The 21,324-nt window shown below is 63.1% G+C and overlaps 3 protein-coding genes across 3 annotated transcripts in view; 1 reads left to right on the top strand and 2 right to left on the bottom strand.

The window, feature by feature from the left end:
- The window catches only part of LOC122172572 (zinc finger protein 436-like), a 140,244-nt gene that overhangs the window by 99,999 nt on the left and 18,921 nt on the right, over positions 1-21,324 (top strand). The window lies entirely within an intron of this gene.
- On the bottom strand, positions 187-6,725 carry LOC103306211 (uncharacterized). The gene is made up of 5 exons (XM_065563838.1): positions 4,426-6,725; positions 1,506-2,014; positions 1,017-1,117; positions 531-662; positions 187-210 (listed from the first exon to the last, which is right to left on the bottom strand). Exons 1-5 carry the CDS (start codon positions 4,455-4,457, stop codon positions 187-189), a joined length of 798 nt encoding a protein of 265 aa, XP_065419910.1. The 5' UTR covers positions 4,458-6,725.
- Positions 7,486-12,289, bottom strand: LOC122173835 (maestro heat-like repeat-containing protein family member 7). The gene is made up of 6 exons (XM_065564675.1): positions 12,047-12,289; positions 11,199-11,303; positions 10,705-10,840; positions 9,620-9,714; positions 8,449-8,601; positions 7,486-7,626 (listed from the first exon to the last, which is right to left on the bottom strand). Exons 1-6 carry the CDS (start codon positions 12,170-12,172, stop codon positions 7,522-7,524), a joined length of 720 nt encoding a protein of 239 aa, XP_065420747.1. The 5' UTR covers positions 12,173-12,289; the 3' UTR covers positions 7,486-7,521.

The raw sequence follows: 21,324 nt of genomic DNA on the forward strand, positions 1-21,324 counted from the left end.
TCTGGGACTCCCGGCTCTGGACCCGATCAGCACCAGGGTTAGGGCAGCTGGATGGGAGGGTCCTGGTACCTGAGGCTGCAAACCGCGGCCATGGAGCTGGAGATGACGGAGGTTGGCTCTGGCACCATGGGCAGATTTTCAATCAGCTCCTGAGAGACCCCAAGAAGATAAAATCGCATGTGAGACTCAGGCCCTGCAGACCCACAGGCGCTTCCCAGGGAGGAGACCAAAGTGCTCGGCAGAAACAGCCAGTGTCACCCCCACCCCCAACCAGCTGGGCCCCTCATTCAGCCCATCCGTCAAACTTCCTTCCCCCTCTCCCACCCAATTCCTCCCTCCCCTGCCCTCCCCTCTGGCCTTACAATTCCCCCACTGCCAGCTCCCGATCGGTGTCAGAATTTCCCCCTTCCCTGCTCCCCAGCCCTCAGCCCCAGGAACCACTGTCGTCTGCTCCCCGCTCCAGCCCCAATAACTCTTCCTCCCATATCTGGGTCCCTCGCCCCAGGGGCCAGGCACGGGGTCCCACTCACCGCAATGCTCTCCACGAGCGCCGCTTTTGAGATGTGCGGCTCCAGGGTGTCCCGCCCCTGCTGCTGTGCCAAGAAGCACAGACGTGGGACAGCATGGAGGAAGCGGAGCTGTTTGGCCCTGTCCTCCAGCAACTAGGAGTGGGGTGGGGGAGAGAGAGAGACGGTTAGGTAGGGACCTCCCCACACCACCTAGAGCAGCTCCAGGGCTCAGGAACTTCATGGGGTTGGACAGGGAAAGCCGCCCCGCTTCCCGAACCCAGTGTCGCCCTGCGCAGACTGGGGTTGTAACTGGGACAGTGTCTGCGGGGAGTGGACACCTTGGTCTGCGTGAGACAAATGCCCCCACTTTGCGGTGCCAGGTAACAGGGGAGAAGTGCCCCCCATTGGGGGTGAGGGATTCTCTGGGACAAGACCCCCCTGCGTGGGTGGGGATGGAACAAGGGGCAGGACAGACGCGGGAGCAGCGCAGCTGGGGGATTTTTGTACCTCAGTTCTGCCCTGGAGGTGCCCCTGGATGATCCTCCTGATGTCTTGTTCAGGGGACAAGTCCTCTTCCTCCTCCTCCTCCAGCTGGGCACTGGGGGTCTCTGCACCAGGGAGAGAAGGAGAAAGGATCATTTATGCTGCTGCTGTGGGAATGCAGTGCGGAGAAATGGCTCAATGTCCCCCATCCTCAACAAGGAACCCCATGGCATTGGGCCCCACCCTGCCCCTCCCAGAGACGCCCTCAGCCCCATCAGCCTCAGGGCCCCCTGGCCGTCAGCCCCCCCCCCCCGCAACATCACCAGGGGAGGCTGGAGCTCCCCCGACTGTGCCCAGCATCCCCTGCCGCAGGGTGGGTGGCTGTGCCACTCCCACTGGTGTCTGTGGGGCTCCCGTGGCTCAGTCCTGGGGCCTTGGTGAGCCAATGGGCACAGGGTGTCACTAGTCCCCCACCGCCCCATCCTTCCCCCTGTCCCCTGAGTCTCCCCTCACCTGCAAAGAGGGACCCTTCGCCCTCAGAGCTGTCAGACCCCACGGAGGGGCTGCTGGCCCCTCGGGAGTAGGTGGAGCTCCTGGCCCCCGTGCCAGAGTGGCCCAGCTCCTGCTCTGGGCCGGCTGGGGGCTCCTCCGTGGCCAGGGTGGTGGATGGCTCCTGCCGGTTACTGGGGCTGGGCCTCTGGCTCCTCTGCTTCCTGTAAAGGAAGCCGCAGAGCCACCTTGCCCGGCTCCCGCCCTCTCCTGGGTCCCTCCGACATAGCATCACCCTGGGCCACCTCCGTTTGGGACCAGAAGGTGCCTCAGGGTCTGCTAAGGGAGCTGGTGTTTTCCTCTTCCTCCAGCAGGTCAGGGAGCTCCTCCGGTTTGCCAGGCCACAAGCCTCTTCCCTGCCCGCGGGGACAGAGGGGCCTTTCTCCTCCTGGGCAAGCCGGACGCTGCTCCCTGCTGGCTCCGGAGCCACCTCCCCAGCCTTCCGCCTCAGCATCTGCTTCAGCCGCTTCATTCTGGAACCGAGAGGGGAGCAGCCGTGAGTCTGGGCTCAAGGCAGCCTCTCATTAACGGGCCTGCCTGCTCCCCTGCCCACCTCCCCTCCGCTGAGGCAACTCCCCCACACCACACATCCCACCCCAGGGCATGGGGCTGCCGTCCACACACAGTGGCAGCAACTCACAACACAGGCAGCTCCCAACGTTCCCCCTCACCAATGGGGCCCTGTGATACTGGGAGAGCTCTGGCCGCCGGGCCCTCCACCCTCCTCCCAGCCCTCCGGCCACCGAGGAGAGCGGAGAGCCCCCGCCAGGCTCGCTGCCCTCCTACCAGTGCTCCGGCCACCGGGGAGAGAGGAGAGCCCCGGCCGGGCTCGCCGACCTTCCCGTGGTGCTCCGTGCACCGGGGAGAGCGGAGAGCCCCGGCCGGGCTCGCTGCCCTCCTCCCGGCGCTCCGGCTGGTCGGGGAGAGCGGAGAGCCCCGGCCGGGCTCGCCGCCCTCCCCACTGTGCTCTGGCTGGTCGGGCAGAGCGAAGAGATCTGCCCGCCGGGGGCTCTCCGCCCTCCTCCCGGCGCTCCGGCCGCCGGGGAGAGCGGAGAGCCCCGGCCGGGCTCACCGCCCTCCCTCTGACGCTCCGGCCGGTCGGGGAGAGCGGAGAGCTCTGGCCGCCGGGGGCACTCCGCCCTCCTCCCGGCGCTTGGGCCGCCGAGGGCTCTCCGCCCTCCTCCCGGCGCTCCGGCTGCCGGGGAGAGCGGTGAGCCCTGGCCGGTCTCGCCGCCCTCCTCCCAGTGCTCTTGCCACCGAGGGCTCTCCGCCCTCCTCCCGGCGCTCCGGCTGCCGGGGAGAGCGGAGAGCCCTGGCCGGGCTCGCCACCCTCCCTGCGGCGCTCCGGCTGGTCGGGGAGAGTGGAGAGCCCCGGCCGGGCTCACCGCCCTCCCCGCGGCGCTCCGGCTGGTCGGGGAGAACGGAGAGCCCCGGCCGGGCTCGCTGCCCTCCCCGCGGTCCTCCAGCCGGTCGGGGAGAGCGGAGAGCTGCCGGGGAGAGCGGAGAGCGCCAGCCGGGTTCGCCGCCCTCCTCCCAGCGCTCCGGCCGCTGGGGAGAGCGGAGAGCCCCGGCCTTGCTCGCCGCCCTCCCCGCGGTGCTCCGGCCAGTCGGGGAGAGAGCGGAGAGCCACCGGGGAGAGCGGAGAGCCCCGGCCGGGCTCGCCGCCCTCCTCCCGGCGTTCCAGCTGGTCGGGGAGAGCAGAGAGCCCCAGCCGGGCTCACCGCCCTCCCCGCGGTGCTCCGGCTGGTCGGGGAGAGCGGAGAGCTCTGGCCACCGGGGGCTTTCCGCCCTCCTCCCAGCGCTCCGGCCGCCGGGGAGAGCGGAGAGCCCAGGCCGGGCTCGCCGCCCTCCTCCCGGCGTTCCAGCTGGTCGGGGAAAGCGGAGAGCCCCGGCTGGGCTCACCGCCCTCCCCACGGTGCTCCAGCCGGTCGGGGAGAGCGGAGAGCTCTGGCCGCCGGGGGCTCTCTGCCCTCCTCCCGGTGCTCCGGCCGCCGGGGAGAGCGGAGAGCCCAGGCCGGGCTCGCCGCCCTCCTCCCGGCGTTCCAGCTGGTCAGGGAAAGCGGAGAGCCCCAGCTGGGCTCACCGCCCTCCCCGCGGTGCTCCAGCTGGTCGGGGAGAGCGGAGAGCTCTGGCCGCCGGGGGCTCTCCGCCCTCCTCCCGGTGCTCCGGCTGCCGGGGAGAGCGGAGAGCCCCAGCTGGGGCTCTCCGCTCTCCCCGACCAGCTGGAACGCCGGGAGGAGGGCAGCGAGCCCGGCCGGGGCTCTCCGCTCTCCCCGGTGGTCAGAGCGCCGGGAGGAGGGCGGAGAGCCCCCCCGTGGCCAGAGCTCTCTGCTCTCCCTCACCTGCGGCGCTCCGGCCGGTCGGGGAGAGCGGAGAGCTCTCGCTGCCGGGGGCTCTCCGCCCTCCTCCCAGCGCTCCGGCCACCGGGGAGAGCGGAGAGCTCCAGCCGGGCTCGCCACCCTCCTCCCGGCGCTCTGGCCACTCGGGGCTCGCCGCCCTCCCCGCAGCACTCCAGACGGTCGGGGAGAGCGGAGAGCCTTGGCCGGGCTCGCCGCCCTCCCCGCGGTGCTCCGGCCGGTTGGGGAGAGCGGAGAGCCACCGGGGAGAGCGGAGAGCTGGCAACCTTGCAATGGGTGGCTTCTACCTCCGGAGCCAGCAGGGAGCAGCGTCCGGCTTGCCCAGGAGGAGAGCGGCCCCTCTGTCCCCACGGGCGGGGAAGAGGCTTGTGGCCTGGCAAACCGGAGGAGCTCCCTGAACTGCTGGACTAGTAACACCCTGTGCCCATTGGCTCACCAAGGCGCCAGGACCGAGCCACGGGGGATGGGTCAGGAACTGCTGCAACAGATGGGACTTAGGGATTCAGTGATTGCCAGGGACTTTGTACCTCCCATCAGCAAATGGCTTCCCTCTTGTCATCAGCAGTCCGGACACTATCTGAACTCCTTCCTAGTGTCCTGCAGGGGCTCCCTTCGTTCTTCTTGACGGTGACCCAGGTCGATAGCTGGGAAGTTCGGAGAGGCCGTTCGTAGCGTGGCATGAAATCAGTGGGAAAGCTACATTGAGCAAAAGAATGGTGTCATTGGCCTTTGCAAACTCGGAACTGATCTGTCCTCTCAATCGACGCTACACGTTCACAAGGGGATGAAGCGCGCCATCGTGGTTAGGTGATCTATGAGAGTCAGTTCCATCCTGTGGCCATTTGAATCAGTGAAATTCCTGGCAATGGTTGCCCATGGCCAGGGCAGGGTCTCCAGAGGCCTGAGATGCCAAGAGGTTTGGTGCGCGGTGCCTTGGTGAAAGCACAGAAGTCAAGCTAAGTCTGAATTTCAGCGCACATCTGGCACCACCAAATGAAGCAGGCCCTGGTGGTCATAGTAGATGCGTCTACTTCCATGATGAATACTGAGCCTCCGAATAGGTGCAGTGGAGAAGGCAATTCTGAGCTGTTTGTGGGCTTGTTGGAACGTGGGTGACCAAACGAATGTGGCTGTTATGTGGAGGAGAGCTCTGGTGGGGGTTACTGGCTCTGAGAACCCTGGGCGGAAGCAGCAGTAAAGCGGGTGAAGTCTAGGCAGCGCTGCTCTTCTTGAGGACTTCAAACTTCGTCCCATCGATGAATGGCTTCCACTTTATTTGGATCAATCGTAACACCTTCTGGGGAGAAGATGTACCCCAAAACCTCTGAGGAGAGTTGGCTGGAGGTACGCTTTTCCAATTCCGTGTTGAGACCATGCTGCCGAAACCTCTCCAGGTTCGTGTGTGGTGCGCGTGCTGCTCTGGGTTCTCCAGAAAGAGAAGTCTGTCACCTGAATAGATGGCACTGTGTGGATCCACAATGTCCCCAGATACATCACTGATGACGTGTTGCAAGGCCAGGGGACCGTTAGTTCACTCCAATGGCCAATCAGACAGATAAAATGTCCATAGTGAGCTTTGAAATCTGGTTTCCATTTGTCCCCTGCCCAAATGAGTGTTAGATTGGAAATCCTCGCAGATGAAGTTTGATGAACAACTTTGCAGATTTCCTGTGAGCCAACAGTCGTGGGATTCACAGCAGGGGTAATGGTTCCAAACGATCACTTTTCTCAGGGGCTGATTGTCTAAAGAGAGGCGTAGTAGAGTCCCACATTTCTTCTTCCCAGAAAGGGCCTGGGCACCCGTGGGAAACGCATATTTGCTCATAAACTCTTAGGACCGGTTTTCAGGACTGTACGCAGGGAGAGCCACTAATTCTGGTTCCAACGATGTGTAAATACTGGGGAAGGCAACTTTCAACCAAGGCTGTAGGTCAATAGGGCAGCCATAGTCCCGGTGCAGAGGTAACGAGTCCCCATTTCTTTCAAAGGTACCCGTGTCATCCGGGCATTTATCAGGAATGCCGGGTGTCTGTGTCAAGAATGGTGGAGTAGGTCCAGGGGCGGAAGCTGGTTAAAGGAACTCCAACATTTTCAGTCATTTCCATTGCACAATTCCAGTAGGGGCAGCATCGGGCCAGGCTCATGTAGTGAGGTCGTTGTTCACACCTGGTGCGGTGTGTCCCTGTTGCCTATGGGCCACTTACTTGTGGAGAGCCTGCTTTTCTGCAAAAAGTTGCACCACCTAATGTCACGTGCTGCATCTGATAATTAGGCCCAGTGGTTGGAGGTCGCAGGGAGGTGCAGGATTGTGCCTAGGCTAAGAGTGGTGCTAGAATCAAGGTCCAGGAACACACCAGGGTCAAAACCGAGATCAGAGTCTATCGACGAAGCAGAAGCAGAGACAGTGCCTAAGTCCATGCCAGAGGTCGTAGCCGGGTAGTCAGAGACCAAAGATCAGCCAAGTCAATGTCAAGCCAGAGTCCAGATACAGGCCGAGGGTCAAAGCCGGGTAGTCAAAGTCCGAGTGCTTGGGGAAGATCAGGAGGAGAAGACAATGCCGGAGCGGGTTGGTGGGGGGCCTGGAGCAGGACTAGAGAAGGGCAAGGAGAATACGGAACCAGGGTGGGTAGCCAACATCTGGAGCCAAGAAGGGTCACGCCGAAGTCATAATCAGAGACCGGAGCCAAGGGTCAAGCCAGAGTCAATAGTGAGGAACCGGAGGGCCGGGCAGGGCAGGGTGGTGCATGCAGGCAGGAACCAGGATGATTTACAGGTTCTCCTAGGCACTGCCCAGCTGGAGCTCTAGAGACCCCTCATTGGGAGACTCCCTTCCTAGGAATAAAAGAAAGAGAGCAAGATGACAAAGATGTCTCTGACCCTGGGGTCCAAGCCAAGGGGAGCTTCCATAGTGCCAGGACCCCATCACCCTCCTGGTTCCTTTCACACTCAGAGACCCCCTAGCAGGAGGGGAGAATAAAGGGCAGAAAACGACGGTGCCCCGGGGGAAAGGGACCAGCCTGGGACCCAGTCCAGTTCCCAGATCTACCCCCAGGAGTGTGTGACCAGGAGCACAGCCCTTCCTCTGTGTCTCAGACCCCACCTGCCAGACGGGGAGAAGGTTTCCTTGCCCCAAGGTGCTAGGGGAGAGTTTCATTCCTGGCTGGGAAGGGTTCAGATACTGGGTGGGAGTCTTGGGCCCCAGGTGGGGGATGGTCAGACATTCACCGCGATGGGGTGACACGGGCCATGGGAAGCTCTGAGCAATGATGGCAGGGGAGGAGCTCCACGTCGGGCCACCCCTCCCAGACTGCAATGGTTCCTGAGGATAACCCCTGGCTCTGCGGATGCTCTCATTTCTGGGCCAGCCCCACGGCCCTGACAGCCTGATGCTTCCGAAACTGGCCTCTGGGCATGGGGGCAGGGACCGTAACTGGCCTGGCCCCAGCTCCAGGGCTCGGGGAGGGGCATGGCGGTGAAAGCGAGGTGCTCGGCCTGGGTTTCTCTCAGTGCTGTGGGGTTTATGTCCACTCTTCCCAGCCCTTCTCCCCCAGGCCCAGTGAGACAGAGCAGTACCTGCGGCAGGGCGTGGGAGCTTCTGGTCATGCAAGCAGGGAGAGGGGACTTCAAAGGTGTCCCACTGCGCACAGCCCCTGCAGTGCTTTGGGCACCTGGCGCAAGCACCGGATGTAGAACAGGTGCGCCATGATAGTTGCTGTAACATCCTCCTGCTGAAAGGGAACAAGAATCACTCAGAGACTAGACACCCATGGCACCGAAGGGCATTAACGGCAACGGGAACTGGCAGAATTTCCACCCCACCCCTCCCCTCGTCGGAGGGATGGATTCCCCCACCCAACCCCCGAGACGAAATCTTGTCTCCTCTCTAGTGACTTCCAACCCCACTCCCACCATTGTGGAATGAACTCCTGTCCCCATTCCTCTCAGTCCCCCCATGAGAGCTGTTCTACCTCCAAACCCAGCTGGGGGTTCAGCTCTGCTCCCCAGAATCCCCTCAGCCACCCTCGCCTCCTCCACCTGAGGGGCTGGGAGCTCTGGGCAGTAGTGCTGGGGGGTGAGAGGATGTGGACACCTTTCCCCAACGGACGCCCCTGTTGTTAAGATGACGCCATGGACAGTGGCTCTGGGGAATGGGGCACTTGAGCAGCCTCTGCTGACTGACTCCTCCAGCTCTCCCAGAGCAGGGGGTGGCTGGGATAACATGATCCCAGAGCCCTAGGAACCGGCTTGAGGCCCTGAGGAGTGGGAAAGGCTCACAGAGGTCGCATGGGGAATTGGCAGCCCCTAGTATGAGCAATGGCAGCGTGTCGTGTTGATGTGATGAATGTTAGGAAATAGCCTTGCTGGAGAGCTGGGTCTGCCCTGCTTTGAGCTGCTCAGGGGACAAGCTGGCACCAACCAATGGCACCTGCCTGGGTTCATCCTCTCCTTGCTCCCAGGTCAGCGCATGGGGATGGGATAGGAATGACTTTCAATGGCCTGGTGGTGAAAGGCCCTGGGGCTCCCTCTCCAATTGATCCTTCTTTGGTTACCTCATCCCCTATGAGCTGGCCAGCTTCCCCCAGGATGGAGTACGTCAGCACCAGCCCAGACTGGCTGACACGGATCTGGGGCTCATGTATGGCCAGAAGCGCTGCCTGGAGGAAAGATCTTCTCTGGCCTTCTGAAAAGATCTGTCCAAAGACCTAAAACCAACAGCACCACAACAGCTCTTGTCAGTTGCCCAGAACCAGGCTCCAAATCCCTCTAGTATCTCACAAGGTGAATAAGAGTCCTGGGGCAGCCAAACTTTGGGGTCCCATGGACCAAGGAACCCCCATCAGTAAGAGGTTGCAGGCACTGAGGAATAGCTCTTTCTGGAGCAGGATTCACCGCAGGTGCCATGACATGCTGGGAATGTGTCTGCGCACTCTGGAACCAGCTCACACAGACAACAAAGGATCCCTACTACTCCAAGCAGCGATATGTCCTGCAGCTCACCCACTAGAGGAAACACCCCACTGACATTCCCACGAGCGTCATGGTGCAGTGACTCAGCCCAAGAAAGGGGCTCGGTGTCCCTCACCCCAACGCCTAGCGCAGGGGCAGGTTCTGCTCCCTGACTCGCCATCATGCTGGGCAAACCCCACACCCAACTTGTGCTTCCACAGGGTGCAGGGACTCCAACGAGGATCTGGTCCGGCGATAGCTGGTGTGAGCTTCCCAACTCTCTGACCCAGGGGCTCCCCTCTCCGACACCAGGCTGTCAGCCAGGGAGAGTGAGCGGAGCCAGATCCCCGGAGATACAATCCTCCATTAACTCAACCCCCCAGGGGATCCCTTGTATGCCACCTAGACATAGATCCATGGAACACACACAAGCCTGGACCCTTAGCAAGGCTCCACCCCAGAGTCCTCGGCCTCTTGCAGCCGAACACTGTCAGCTGGAAATAAGTATCATAGAATATCAGGGTTGGAAAGGACCTCAGGAGGTCATCTAGTCCAACCCCCTGCTCAAAGCAGGGCCAACACCAACTAAATCATCCAACAGATTTTTGCCCCAGATCCCTAAATGGCCCCCTCAAGGATTGAATTCATAACCCTGGGTTTAGCAGGCCAGTGCTCAAACCACCGAGCTATCCCTCCCTCTCCATAACACATTCACTGCAGGGGGAGACAGCGCCACACCTGAGCTGCTGCAATGCACCGGCGGAGAGTCCTTACCTCCCTCACCCTGGCCATATTGCTGTAGGCCAGGCGCTCGGTGTCCTGGAGCCCGTCCCGGGACCACAGATCGCTCGCCTCTTGGATGTTCAACCCTGGGGAAGAAAGACACACCCATTGGGGAGGTTTGGCATCCGGTTTTAGTGCCTGTTTCCTTCTGTTCCCTTTGCTGGGTGAACACTGGCCAGGGACTTCGTGGCACCCAATGGACCAGGCGGTTAAGTATCTGAAGGGGGATTTCTCTCATTCATCACAGCAATTATGGTCCCTTATGGCCATAGTGCTCTGGGAGTGGGTGTCTGTTAACAGTGGTGTCTAATACTGAGAAACCCCCAACCCCACCCACTGAAGTCAGGATCTGGCCCTAGCTACCCAACTGGTGACATCCTACAAGCTTTGTAAAAACAACAAAGAGTCTGGTGGCACCTTAAAGACTAACAGATTTATTTGGGCATAAGCTTTCATGAGTAAAAACCTCACTTCTTCGGTTGCATCCGAAGAAGTGAGGTTTTTACTCACGAAAGTTTATGCCCAAATAAATCTGTTAGTCTTTAAGGTGCCACCAGACTCTTTGTTGTTTTTGTAGATACAGACTAACACGGCTACCCCCTGATACTTGACTACAAGCTTTGTGTCCTTCTCCTGTGGTCCCTGCCCCTGCCCTCATGGTGGGCTCTTTCCCTCCACATGTCTCAATAGCTCCGTTCCTGTCCCCTCACCGGCTGGCTGCCCCCTGGGTGGGCTGATTTCCCTGGGCTGGGGGACGGAGCCAGGCTCTGAGGTAAAGCAGCCAATTTCCCTGGCATGTTCGTCCCCTTCCTCTCTCCCTGAATTAGGGAGATGAGTGTGAGACATCATCTAAGCTGGGGTTGGTCTGAGAGGAGGGGGCTTCTTTCTGTAGGGTCCCTTGGCCAGCAAGAGGGGTGCCCAAAACAGGGGCCTTGTTTCCATTGAGATCCCTCTGCCCTGCTACAGTTGGTCTAACACAAGAGACCTTAGTTCTATTGACGTCCCAATGGCCAGCTGGAGCTAGTCGCCAAGGGACTCACTTCTATGGGGTCCCATTGCCCAGCTGGGTTTCTTACCCCTCCTCTGCAGCAGGAGCCTCTGCAGCCAACATATCCCGCTCCTGGCTTGCTGGCTGATGTCGTTGGCTGGGTCCGAGATGTACAGACCCAGCTGCAACACAAAGTTGCCCGCCTTAGGGAAATCGGAGGAGGTCTGGTGGGAGGAGAAGAGGGGACTCCATCAACATTCTCCGTTCAGCTCCCCAGCTCCTCTGGGCCAGAGCTCTGCTCCCATCCATCTGTAGGAGGCGCTGAGGGAGAGGAACTAGAGCCCTCTTTCTCTCTGACCCCAAAGGAGCTTGAAGCAAAGGGACCAGGGAAGGGCCCTCTATGAGCACTCGCTGCCAGGCTGCTCCAGAATAACGAGGGCCCTGAGGCCAGGCACGACCCTGCCAGCCCGTGGCCTGTGGAACGCAGTCCCTCACGGACCCAGGGCGGACCAATTAGCCAGGGGATGAGGAACTTGACTCAAGTCCTGACTCCGCAGGATGCTGGGGTCAAAGGTCACTTACGTCAAATCCAGGCAGGGAGGTGGCGAATTGGAGCAGGGCAGCGCTGCACCGTATGGCTCTGACTCTCTCCTGGGTGTTTTCGGACTGGAGCCAGAAACGGACGTGCTGCGGGAGAAGGAGGCAGGGGAGGGTCAGCGGGCAGGCGTACATGCTCTACAAACGAGCCTCTCCCCCTCCCATGGGGCTGAGACCCTGTGCCCAGGGGGGAATAGCTGACTCCTCATATGGGGGTTCATGACACTGCCCACGTCTTGCTGGGCTCAAGCTCATTGTCGCTCCAGGCTGGGACAATGTTCGGTCTTGGGGCTGGTCTATTTGCTCTGAACTCCTGATCCGTGAACAGCACGTCAGGATCAAGGCACATGCCCTGGACCCCAGACCCCGGCTGCAAAGGCCTTGGTAGGATGGATGGAGCGGCCGTGAGGACAATGCCTCCGGGAACTGCAGTGTCCCTAGGACAGAAGAGCTGATTCCCTGAGGCTCCTCCTGTATCTCAGGGTCTCCCTAGAAAGGAGCCAGAGACTTTTCTCAGAGGCCCATGTCCTGCATCTCACAGGGGTTTCAGTCTCTCAGTCCCCAGCCAGGCCTGGTGCTCACTGTTAGTGCGTAATGCTGCCATGCAGAGCTCTGGCTGACACTCCCAGCTCCTTCCCCTGCTCCCCCGCGCCCCCTCCCCGTGAGGCGTAAGGGTCCCAACATGGCACTGCACTGACAGCTCTGGGAACGTGTGGCCGCTTGGGTCCAAGCTGGGAGGACACAATGGAAACGTGACTCTTCTAGTCTCTCCTTTGCAGCCCTCCCATGGGGTTCAGGGGAAATTCCGCCCCAGACCCTCCCATTCTACTCACCTCCAAGAGGTGCTGGAGCTTGTCTGTGGTGGGGGTCTCGGTGAGCAGGCACCTGAGCATGGTGTCCAGGCCCTGTAAATAGGTGTTGTACAGAGCCTGCAAGAAGACGGAGCACCCGTCAGTCATGGGACATGGGGCTACACCAGTCACGGGACCAGGGGGGGTCTCGGGGGAGGGCTGGCCAGACCCAAAAGGCACATCCTGGCCTCTGCCATTCCCATCACTCCGGGGACACTTAGCAAGAGTTCATGGCCGGATGCTTGCTGCCTCTTCAATCCTTGCTCTTAGCAGTTCTCTGTGCAGAGCCTGGTACCCAGCAGACTATGGAACAGCCAAACCGCAATGGGTGGGAGGTAGGATCCCCGGGAGAGTCCAGGCAGCAGAGCAGAGAATGAGGAGAGGGAAGGCTGGGTTCAGCCACGGAGGGGTAACACAATCCCCCCTGGAGGGAAGGGCCCCTCCCTGAGAGTTTGTGTTGTCCCCCCTCCGCCCTGCCTGGGCCTGTTCCCAGCTCTGCTCACCCCTCCCCTATTCTCAGCAGCTCCATCAAACCGAGGGAGCAGGGACCAAAGGTGGCTCCTGCTCCTGGGACGGAGAAGTGGGATCATGACCTACCTGGAAGTGGATGCCATCCTGCCCAGTGCCCATGGCAAATACGCTGTAAAGAAGAGCCCGCAGGAGGCGTGACTCCAGCTCCGGGGCAAGCGGCGGCTTCAGTTTGCTGGCAGGAGAGAGGAGCCCGTGTTATACTTGGCAGCACCGGAGTGACGCTAGCACTGACCGGGACATGACCCCCCCTCCCCCGCAGTGATCCCCTCCCTACGGCCACTCTAACGTTATGGGAGTGAAATCACCCCCCAGCCAGGAAAGAGGGGAAGTTCCCACCTCCTCTGCTGGGGGACACGAACAGCCACAGCTGGGGGTAATTTAGGCCAGAGAGGATCTGGGACTTCCGGCTCTGGACCCGATCAACACCAGGGTTAGGGCAGCTGGATGGGAGGGTCCTGGTACCTGAGGCTGCAATCCGTGGCCATGGAGCTGGAGATGACAGAGGTTGGCTCTGGCACCAGGGGCAGATTTTCAATCAGCTCCTGAGAGACCCCAAGAAGATAAAATCGCATGTGAGACTCAGGCCCCGCAGACCCACAGGCGCTTCCCAGGGCGGAGACCAAAGTGATCTGCAGAAACAGCCAGTGTCACCCCCACCCCCAACCAGCTGGGCCCCTCATTCCGTCCATCCGTCAAACTTCCTTCCCGCTCTCCCTCCCAATTCCTCCCTCCCCTCCCCTCCGGCCTTACAATTCCCCCACTGCCAGCTACCAATCGGTGTCAGAATTTCCCCCTTCCCTGCTCCCCAGCCCTCAGCCCCAGGAACCACTGTCGTCTGCTCCCCACTCCAGCCCCACTAACTCTTCCTCCCATATCTGGGTCCCTTGCCCCAGGGGCCAGGCACGGGGTCCCACTCACCGCAATGCTCTCCACGAGGGCCGCTTTTGAGATGTGCGGCTCCAGATTGTCCTGCCCCTGCTGCTGTGCCAAGAAGCACAGACGTGGGATAGCATGGAGGAAGCGGAGCTGTTTGGCCCTGTCCTCCAGCAACTAGGAGTGGGGTGGGGGAGAGAGAGAGACGGTTAGGTAGGGACCTCCCCACACCACCTACAGCAGCTCCAGGCCTCAGTAACTCCATGGGGTTGGAGAGGGAAAGCCGCCCCGCTTCCCGAACCCAGTGTCGCCCTGCGCAGACTGGGGTTGTAACTGGGACAGTGTCTGCGGGGAGTGGACACCTTGGCCTGCGTGAGACAAATGCCCCCAGTTTGGGGTGCCAGGTAACAGGGGAGAAGTGCCCCCCATTGGGGGTGAGGGATTCTCTGGGAAAAGACCCCCCTGCGTGGGTGGGGATGGAACAAGGGGCAGGACAGACTCGGGGGCAGCGCAGCTGGGGGATTTTTGTACCTCAGCTCTGCCCTGGAGGTGCCCCTGGATGACCCTCCTGGTGTCTTCTTCAGGGGACAAGTCCTCTTCCCCCTCCTCCTCCAGCTGGGCACTGGGGGTCTCTGCACCAGGGAGAGAAGGCGAAAGGGTCATTTATGCTGCTGCTGTGGGAATGCAGTGCAGAGAAATGGCTCAATGTCCCCCATCCTCAACAGGGAACCCCATGGCATAGAGGGCCCCACCCTGCCCCTCCCAGAGACACCCTCAGCCCCATCAGCCTCAGGGGCCCGTGGCCATCAGCCCCCCTCCCCAACATCACCAGGGGAGGCTGGAGCTCCCCCCACTGTGCCCAGCATCCCCTGCCGCAGGGTGGGTGGCTGTGCCACTCCCACTGGTGTCAGGGGGGCTCCCGTGGTTCAGTCCTGGTGCCTTGGTGAGCCAATGGGCACAGGGTGTTACTAGTCCCCCACCGCCCCATCCTTCCCCCTGTCCCCTGGGTCTCCCCTCACCTGCAAAGAGGGACCCTTCGCCCTCAGGGCTGTCAGACCCCTCGGAGGGGCTGCTGGCCCCTCGGGAGTAGGTGGAGCTCCTGGCCCCCGTGCCAGAGTCGCCCAGCTCCTGCTCTGGGCCGGCTGGGGGCTCCTCCGTGGCCAGGCTGGTGGATGGCTCCTGCCGGGCACTGGGGCTGGGCTCCCGGCTCCTCTGCTTCCTGTAAAGGAAGCCGCAGAGCCACCTTGCCCGGCTCCCGTCCTCTCCTGGGTCCCTCCGACATAGCATTACCCTGGGCCACCTCCATCTGGGACCAGAAGGTGCCTCAGGGCCTGCTAAGGGAGCTGGTGTTTTCCTCTTCCTCCAGCAGTTCAGGGAGCTCCTCCGGTTTGCCAGGCCACAAGCCTCTTCCCCGCCCGCGGGGACAGAGGGGCCGCTCTCCTCCCGGGCAAGCCGGATTCTGCTCCCTGCTGGCTCCGGAGCCACCTCCCCAGCCTTCCGCCTCAGCATCTGCTTCAGCCGCTCCATTCTGGAACCGAGTGGGGAGCAGCCGTGAGTCTGGGCTCGAGGCAGCCTCTCCTTAACGGGCCTGCCTGCTCCCCTGCCCACCTCCCCTCCGCTGAGGCAACTCCCCCACACCGCACACCCCACCCCAGGGCATGGGGCTGCCGTCCACACACAGTGGCAGCAACTCACAGCACAGGCAGCTCCCAATGTTCCCCCTCACCAGTGGGGCCCTGTGATACTGGGAGAGCTCTGGCCACCGGGGAGACCGGAGAGCCCCCTCCAGGCTCGCTGCCCTCCTCCCAGCGCTCTGGCCGCCGGGGACAGTGGAGAGCCCCGGCCGGGCTCGCCGCCCTCCCCGCGGAGCTCCGGCCATTTGGGAAGAGCAGAGAGCCCCGGCCGGGCTCGCCGCCCTCCCAGCGGTGCTCCGGCCGGTCGGGGAGAGTGGAGAGCCCTGGCCATCGGGGGCTCTCCGCCCTCCTCCCGGCGCTCCGGCCGACGGAGAGAGCGGAGAGCCCCGGCCGGGCTCGCTACCCTCCCCGCGGCGCTCCGGCCGGTCGGGGAGAGCGGAGAGCTCTGGCCGTTGCGAGCTCTCCGCCCTCCTCCCAGAGCTCTGGCCGCCGGGGAGAGCGAAGAGCCCCGGCCGGGCTCGCCGCCCTCCCCCCGGCGCTCTGGGCGCAGGGGAGAGCAGAGAGCCCCGGCCGGGCTCGCCGCCCTCCCCCCGGCGCTCCGGCCGGTCGGGGAGAGCGGAGAGCCCCGGATGGGCTCGCTGCCCTCCCTGCGGCGCTCCGGAAGGTCGGGGAGAGCGGAGAGCTTTGGCCACCGGAGCCTCTCTGCCCTCTTCCCGGCGCTCCGGCCGACGGAGAGAGCGGAGAGCCCCGTCCGGGATCGCTGCCCTTCCCGCGGCACTCCGGCCGGTCGGGGAGAGCGGAGAGCTTTGGCCGCGGGGGCTCTCCGCCCTCCTCCCGGCGCTCCGGCCGGTCGGGGAGAGCAGAGAGCTCTGGCCGCCGGGGGCTCTCTGCCCTCCTCCCGGCGCTCCGGCCGCCGGGGAGAGCAGAGAGCCCCGGCCAGGCTCGCCGCCCTCCTCCCGGCCCTCTGGCCACCGGGGAGAGTGGAGAGCCCCGGCCGGGCTCGCTGCCCTCCCCGCGGCGCTCCAGCTGGTCGGGGAGAGCGGAGAGCTCTGGCCGCCGGGGGCTCTCCGCCCTCCTCCCGGCGCTCTGGCCGCCGGGGAGAGCGAAGAGCCCCGGCCGGGCTCGCTGCCCTCCCCCCGGTGCTCCGGCCGGTCGGGGAGAGCGGAGAGCCCCGGCCGGGCTCGCCGCCCTCCCCCCGGCGCTTTGGCCACCGGGGAGAGCAGAGAGCCCCGGCCGGGCTCGCCGCCCTCCCCCCGGCGCTCCAGCCGGTCGGGGAGAGCGGAGAGCTCTGGCCGCCGGGGGCTCTCTGCCCTCCTCCCGGCGCTCTGGGCGCCGGGGAGAGCAGAGAGCCCCGGCCGGGCTCGCCGCCCTCCCCCCGGCGCTCTGGCCGCCCGGGAGAGCAGAGAGCCCCGGCTGGGCTCGCCACCCTCCCCCCGGCGCTCCGGCCGGTCGGGGAGAGCGGAGAGCTCTGGCCACCGGGGGCTCTCTGCCCTCTTCCCGGCGCTCCGGCCGATGGAGAGAGCGGAGAGCCCCGTCCGGGCTCGCTGCCCTCCCCGCGGCGCTCCGGCCGGTCGGGGTGAGCGGAGAGCCCCGGCCGGGCTCGCCGCCCTCCCCGCGGCGCTCCGGCCGGTCGGGGAGAGCGGAGAGCTCTGGCCGTCGGGGGCTCTCCGCCCTCCTCCCGGCGCTCTGGCCGCCAGGGAGAGCGAAGAGCCCCGGCCGGGCTTGCCACCCTCCCCGCGGCGCTCCGGCCGGTCGGGGAGAGCGGAGAGCCCCGGCCGGGCTCGCTGTCCTCCCCGCGGCGCTCCGGCTGGTCGGGGAGAGCGGAGAGCTCTGGCCGCCGGGGGCTCTCCGCCCTCCTCCCGGCGCTCTGGCCGCCGGGGAGAGCGAAGAGCCCTGGCCGGGCTCGCTGCCCTCCCCCCGGTGCTCCGGCCAGTCGGGGAGAGCGGAGAGCCCCGGCCAGACTCACCGCCCTCCCCCCGGCGCTCTGGCCGCCGGGGAGAGCAGAGAGCCCCGGCCGGGCTCGCTGCCCTCCCCCCGGTGCTCCGGCCAGTCGGGGAGAGCGGAGAGCCCCGGCCGGGCTCGCTGTCCTCCCCGCGGCGCTCCGGCTGGTCGGGGAGAGCGGAGAGCTCTGGCCGCCGGGGGCTCTCCGCCCTCCTCCCGGCGCTCTGGCCGCCGGGGAGAGCGAAGAGCCCTGGCCGGGCTCGCTGCCCTCCCCCCGGTGCTCCGGCCAGTCGGGGAGAGCGGAGAGCCCCGGCCAGGCTCACCGCCCTCCCCCCGGCGCTCTGGCCGCCGGGGAGAGCAGAGAGCCCCGGCCGGGCTCGCCGCCCTCCCCCCGGCGCTCCGGCCGACGGAGAGAGCGGAGAGCCCCGTCCGGGCTCGCTGCCCTCCCCGCGGCGCTCCGGCCGGTCGGGGAGAGCGGAGAGCCCCGTCCGGGCTCGCCGCCCTCCCCGCGGCGCTCCGGCCGGTCGGGGAGAGCGGAGAGCTCTGGCCGTCGGGGGCTCTCCGCCCTCCTCCCGGCGCTCTGGCCGCCGGGGAGAGCGAAGAGCCCCAGCCGGGCTTGCCGCCCTCCCCCGGGCGCTCCGGCCGGTCGGGGAGAGCGGAGAGCCCCGTCCGGGTTCGCTGCCCTCCCCGCTGCGCTCCGGCCGGTCGGGGAGAGCGGAGAGCCCCAGCCGGGCTCGCTGCCCTCCCCGCGGCGCTCTGGCCGCCGGGGAGAGCAGAGAGCCCCGGCCGGGCTCGCCGCCCTCCCCCCGGCGCTCCAGCCGGTCGGGGAGAGCGGAGAGTTCTGGCCGCCGGGGGCTCTCTGCCCTCCTCCCGGCGCTCTGGGCGCCGGGGAGAGCAGAGAGCCCCGGCCGGGCTCGCCGCCCTCCCCCCGGCGCTCTGGCCGCCGGGGAGAGCAGAGAGCCCCGGCCGGGCTCGCCGCCCTCCCCCCGGCGCTCCAGCCGGTCGGGGAGAGCGGAGAGCTCTGGCCGCCGGGGGCTCTCTGCCCTCCTCCCGGCACTCTGGGCGCCGGGGAGAGCAGAGAGCCCCGGCCGGGCTCGCCGCCCTCCCCCCGGCGCTCTGGCCGCCGGGGAGAGCAGAGAGCCCCGGCCGGGCTCGCCGCCCTCCCCCCGGTGCTCCGGCCGGTCGGGGAGAGCGGAGAGCTCTGGCCACCGGGGGCTCTCTGCCCTCTTCCCGGCGCTCCGGCCGACGGAGAGAGCGGAGAGCCCCGGCCGGGCTCGCTGCCCTCCCCGCGGCGCTCCAGCCGGTCGGGGAGAGCGGAGAGCCCCGGCCGTCGGGGGCTCTCCGCCCTCCTCCCAGCGCTCTGGCCGCCGGGGAGAGCGAAGAGCCCCGGCCTGGCTTGCCGCCCTCCCCCGGGCGCTCCGGCCGGTCGGGGAGAGCGGAGAGCCCCGTCCGGGTTCGCTGCCCTCCCCGCTGCGCTCCGGCCGGTCGGGGAGAGCGGAGAGCCCCGTCCGGGTTCGCTGCCCTCCCCGCTGCGCTCCGGCCGGTCGGGGAGAGTGGAGAGCCCCGGCCAGGCTCACCGCCCTCCCCGCAGTACTCCGGCCGATCGGGGAGAGCGGAGAGCCACCGGGGAGAGCGGAGAGCCCCGGCCGGACTCGCCGCCCTCCTCCCGGCGCTCCGGCCACCGGGGAGAGTGGAAAGCTCTGGCCACCGGGGGCTCTCTGCCCTCTTCCCGGCGCTCCGGCCGCCGGGGAGAGCGGAGAGCCCCGGCCAGGCTCGCTGCCCTCCCAGTGGCGCTCTGGCCGGTCGGGGAGAGCGGAGAGCCCCGGCCGGGCTCGCCGCCCTCCCCGCAGTACTCCGGCCGGTCGGGGAGAGCGGAGAGCCACCGGGGAGAGCGGAGAGCCCCGGCCGGACTCGCCGCCCTCCTCCCGGCGCTCCGGCCACCGGGGAGAGTGGAGAGCTCTGGCCACCGGGGGCTCTCTGCCCTCTTCCCGGCGCTCCGGCCGACGGGGAGAGCGGAGAGCCCCGGCCGGGCTCGCCGCCCTCCCGGCGGCGCTGGGGGGTGTTGGGGCGGCGGGTGGCGTTTCTGCCTAGGGCGGCCAAAAAGCCAGAGCCAGCCCTGGCTCTAGGGCAGTGTCCCCAGCCCCACTGATGGAAACAGAGGCCTTGGCAGGAGAAGCCACTGCCTCAGGGTCGCCGAGGGAGTCAGGGATAGAGTCGGGGACGGAGCCTTTGTCCAGGCTCCCGCACTAGCCACTAGAGGAACACTCCCTTCCAGAGCTGGGAAGTGCCAGCGGGACTCTATTCCCAGTCTCCCTGGCTCTGAGTGTGACTGAGGCAGGGGGTTGGGAGTCTGGACTCCTGGCTTTCATTGGCGGTTTTGCTCTATTCCCAGTCTCCCTGGCTCTGAGTGTGACCTATGGAGGTGGTGGAATCTTCATCCTTAGAGATTTGTAAGACCCAACTAGACAAGAAAAAAATCATCTATTTTAAATTAAGGTCAAAATTTATGACAGTCTCTTAAATAATTTAAATAGAAGAGGAAAAAATAACATTAAGTGGAACATGTTCCCTGCCAAGTTTTTAAGGCAGTCACACCACTGACGTGATAGCTAAGGCCCTGGAAGCAAAGTTAGCTGAAAAGCTAACCCAGCTTTGGACAGCAATAACTTCCTTGAAGGGGGTAGAAAATATTTCCTTCAGTTCTTCATTGCAGTTTATTCAAATAGTTCAGTTCAATCGACTAGTTCGTTGAAATTCAAGAAAGCCATTGGGAGTTCACAAAACAGGCAAACTTGTTTTCCTCCATCAATCTCTGCATAAAAACGAGGTGTGAGGGGATGGATCTACTAGTTCATCAATCTAGTGTTGTATCCTTGGGGGCAGCAGGTTTAGGAAGAAATTACTGGAGACCAGAGAACTGTAAGCCTTAAAAAGCAACCATTTATTTACACACACTGAACTAACCAAACCAGGCAAAACTGGCTGGCCTATCCCCTAATAATCTAACTCAGTTGCCATAGCAACACAAGATGCTATCACCAGGGCAACCAAATACACAACATCTAGAAACACGTGGAGACCAGAATGTATCATTTCAGTTCACCAACCACACATCAAATTTCCTTTGTTCAAGAAATCAGTTAGTGTGAAATGCAAAACATCTGGATACAACTTTTTTCTTATGCTTCTCTTCCTAGCTCTAACCTGACCTTGGTGTGTGACCAAAGAGAAGTCACTTCTTTTCTCTTTCCCTCTGTATCATGGGGATGGAGAAAATTCTCTAAGTCCTAGCAGGAGAGAGATTTGAGCACGTCAGGCGTATTAGAGCCCTTGTGCGCTAAAGGACAATGAGTGATTGTTGTTGTTTGGGGCATTACCTAGGGAGGTGCTGGAATCTCCATCCGTACAAGTTTTTAAAGTTCAGCTTGACAACCCCCTGGCTGGGATGATTAACTTGCGGTTGGTCCTGCTTTGAGCAGGGGGGTGGACTAGATGACGTCCTGAGCTCTGTTCCAGCCCTAGTCTTCTATGATTCTATGAATAGGTAACCATTAAAACATGTTGACTTGCTGGTTTTGCAGGATACATAAAAACAAAAAGGTTGACTGAAACATTTCTTTTTTCTTTTTTCATGTCAAACAAACGGAGTAAAGACGTATCTCTAGTTAATGCATTGAACTGATTGTTCCTGGTCATAATCGTCCATCCAGATTTTCGAAATAGTAGCTTACATCTCCTTCTCTCTAGTGTTTATTCATATATTACAAGAAGAATAGAAGCCTTCATCCTTTTTCAACTCCCAATCAGTTTTTTAAATTGGAATGAAGTAGCTGCATCAACTGAAATGAAGAAAATATTCTTTCTGCACCTGCCGAAGAAGCTATTGCTGCCAAAATCTGGCTATTTCAACAACTTCTGGACCCCCAAGTGCTTAGCCAATGACTTCCAACAGTTCAGTGATTTGACTTCCTCTGAAACTTGGCAGCAAACATGGACTCCTTCATATATGTATTTATTTAAATGAGTTTACTAGGCTAGAGCAACTCCAGGCCTTAACATAGCTTGTCATAGTTTCAAATCTGATCCCCGATAGGTTTGTTAAAGAAACAAACTGTTTTTAAATTTACATTTTAAAAATCCAGGTGTCCGGTACTCTAGTTAGTCTCTTTTACGGAGGCCAAACTAAGAATCATAGAATCTTAGAAGATCAGGGTTGGAAGGGACCTCAGGAGGTCATCTAGTCCAACCCCCTGCTGAGAAGTGGTAAGAGGAGCAGGAATG

Source organism: Chrysemys picta, chromosome 12 (genome assembly GCF_011386835.1).
Source record: "Chrysemys picta bellii isolate R12L10 chromosome 12, ASM1138683v2, whole genome shotgun sequence".
NCBI lineage: Eukaryota > Metazoa > Chordata > Testudines > Emydidae > Chrysemys > Chrysemys picta.

Coding starts and splice junctions, on each gene's coding strand:
- LOC103306211 (XM_065563838.1), bottom strand. CDS start 4,457: ATGACAAGAGGGAAGCCATTTGCTGATGGGAG. Junction 2,015..4,425: donor AAGCCATTTGCTGATGGGAG/GTACAAAGTCCC, acceptor TCTCGGTTCCAG/AATGAAGCGGCTGAAGCAGA. Junction 211..530: donor CGCTCGTGGAGAGCATTGCG/GTGAGTGGGACC, acceptor CTCCCTGGGAAG/CGCCTGTGGGTCTGCAGGGC.
- LOC122173835 (XM_065564675.1), bottom strand. CDS start 12,172: ATGACTGACGGGTGCTCCGTCTTCTTGCAGGCTCTGTACAACACCTAT. Junction 9,715..10,704: donor GCTCCTGCTGCAGAGGAGGG/GTAAGAAACCCA, acceptor TTTCTTCCCCAG/GGTTGAACATCCAAGAGGCG. Junction 7,627..8,448: donor GCCAGCTCATAGGGGATGAG/GTAACCAAAGAA, acceptor GTTCCCTTTCAG/CAGGAGGATGTTACAGCAAC.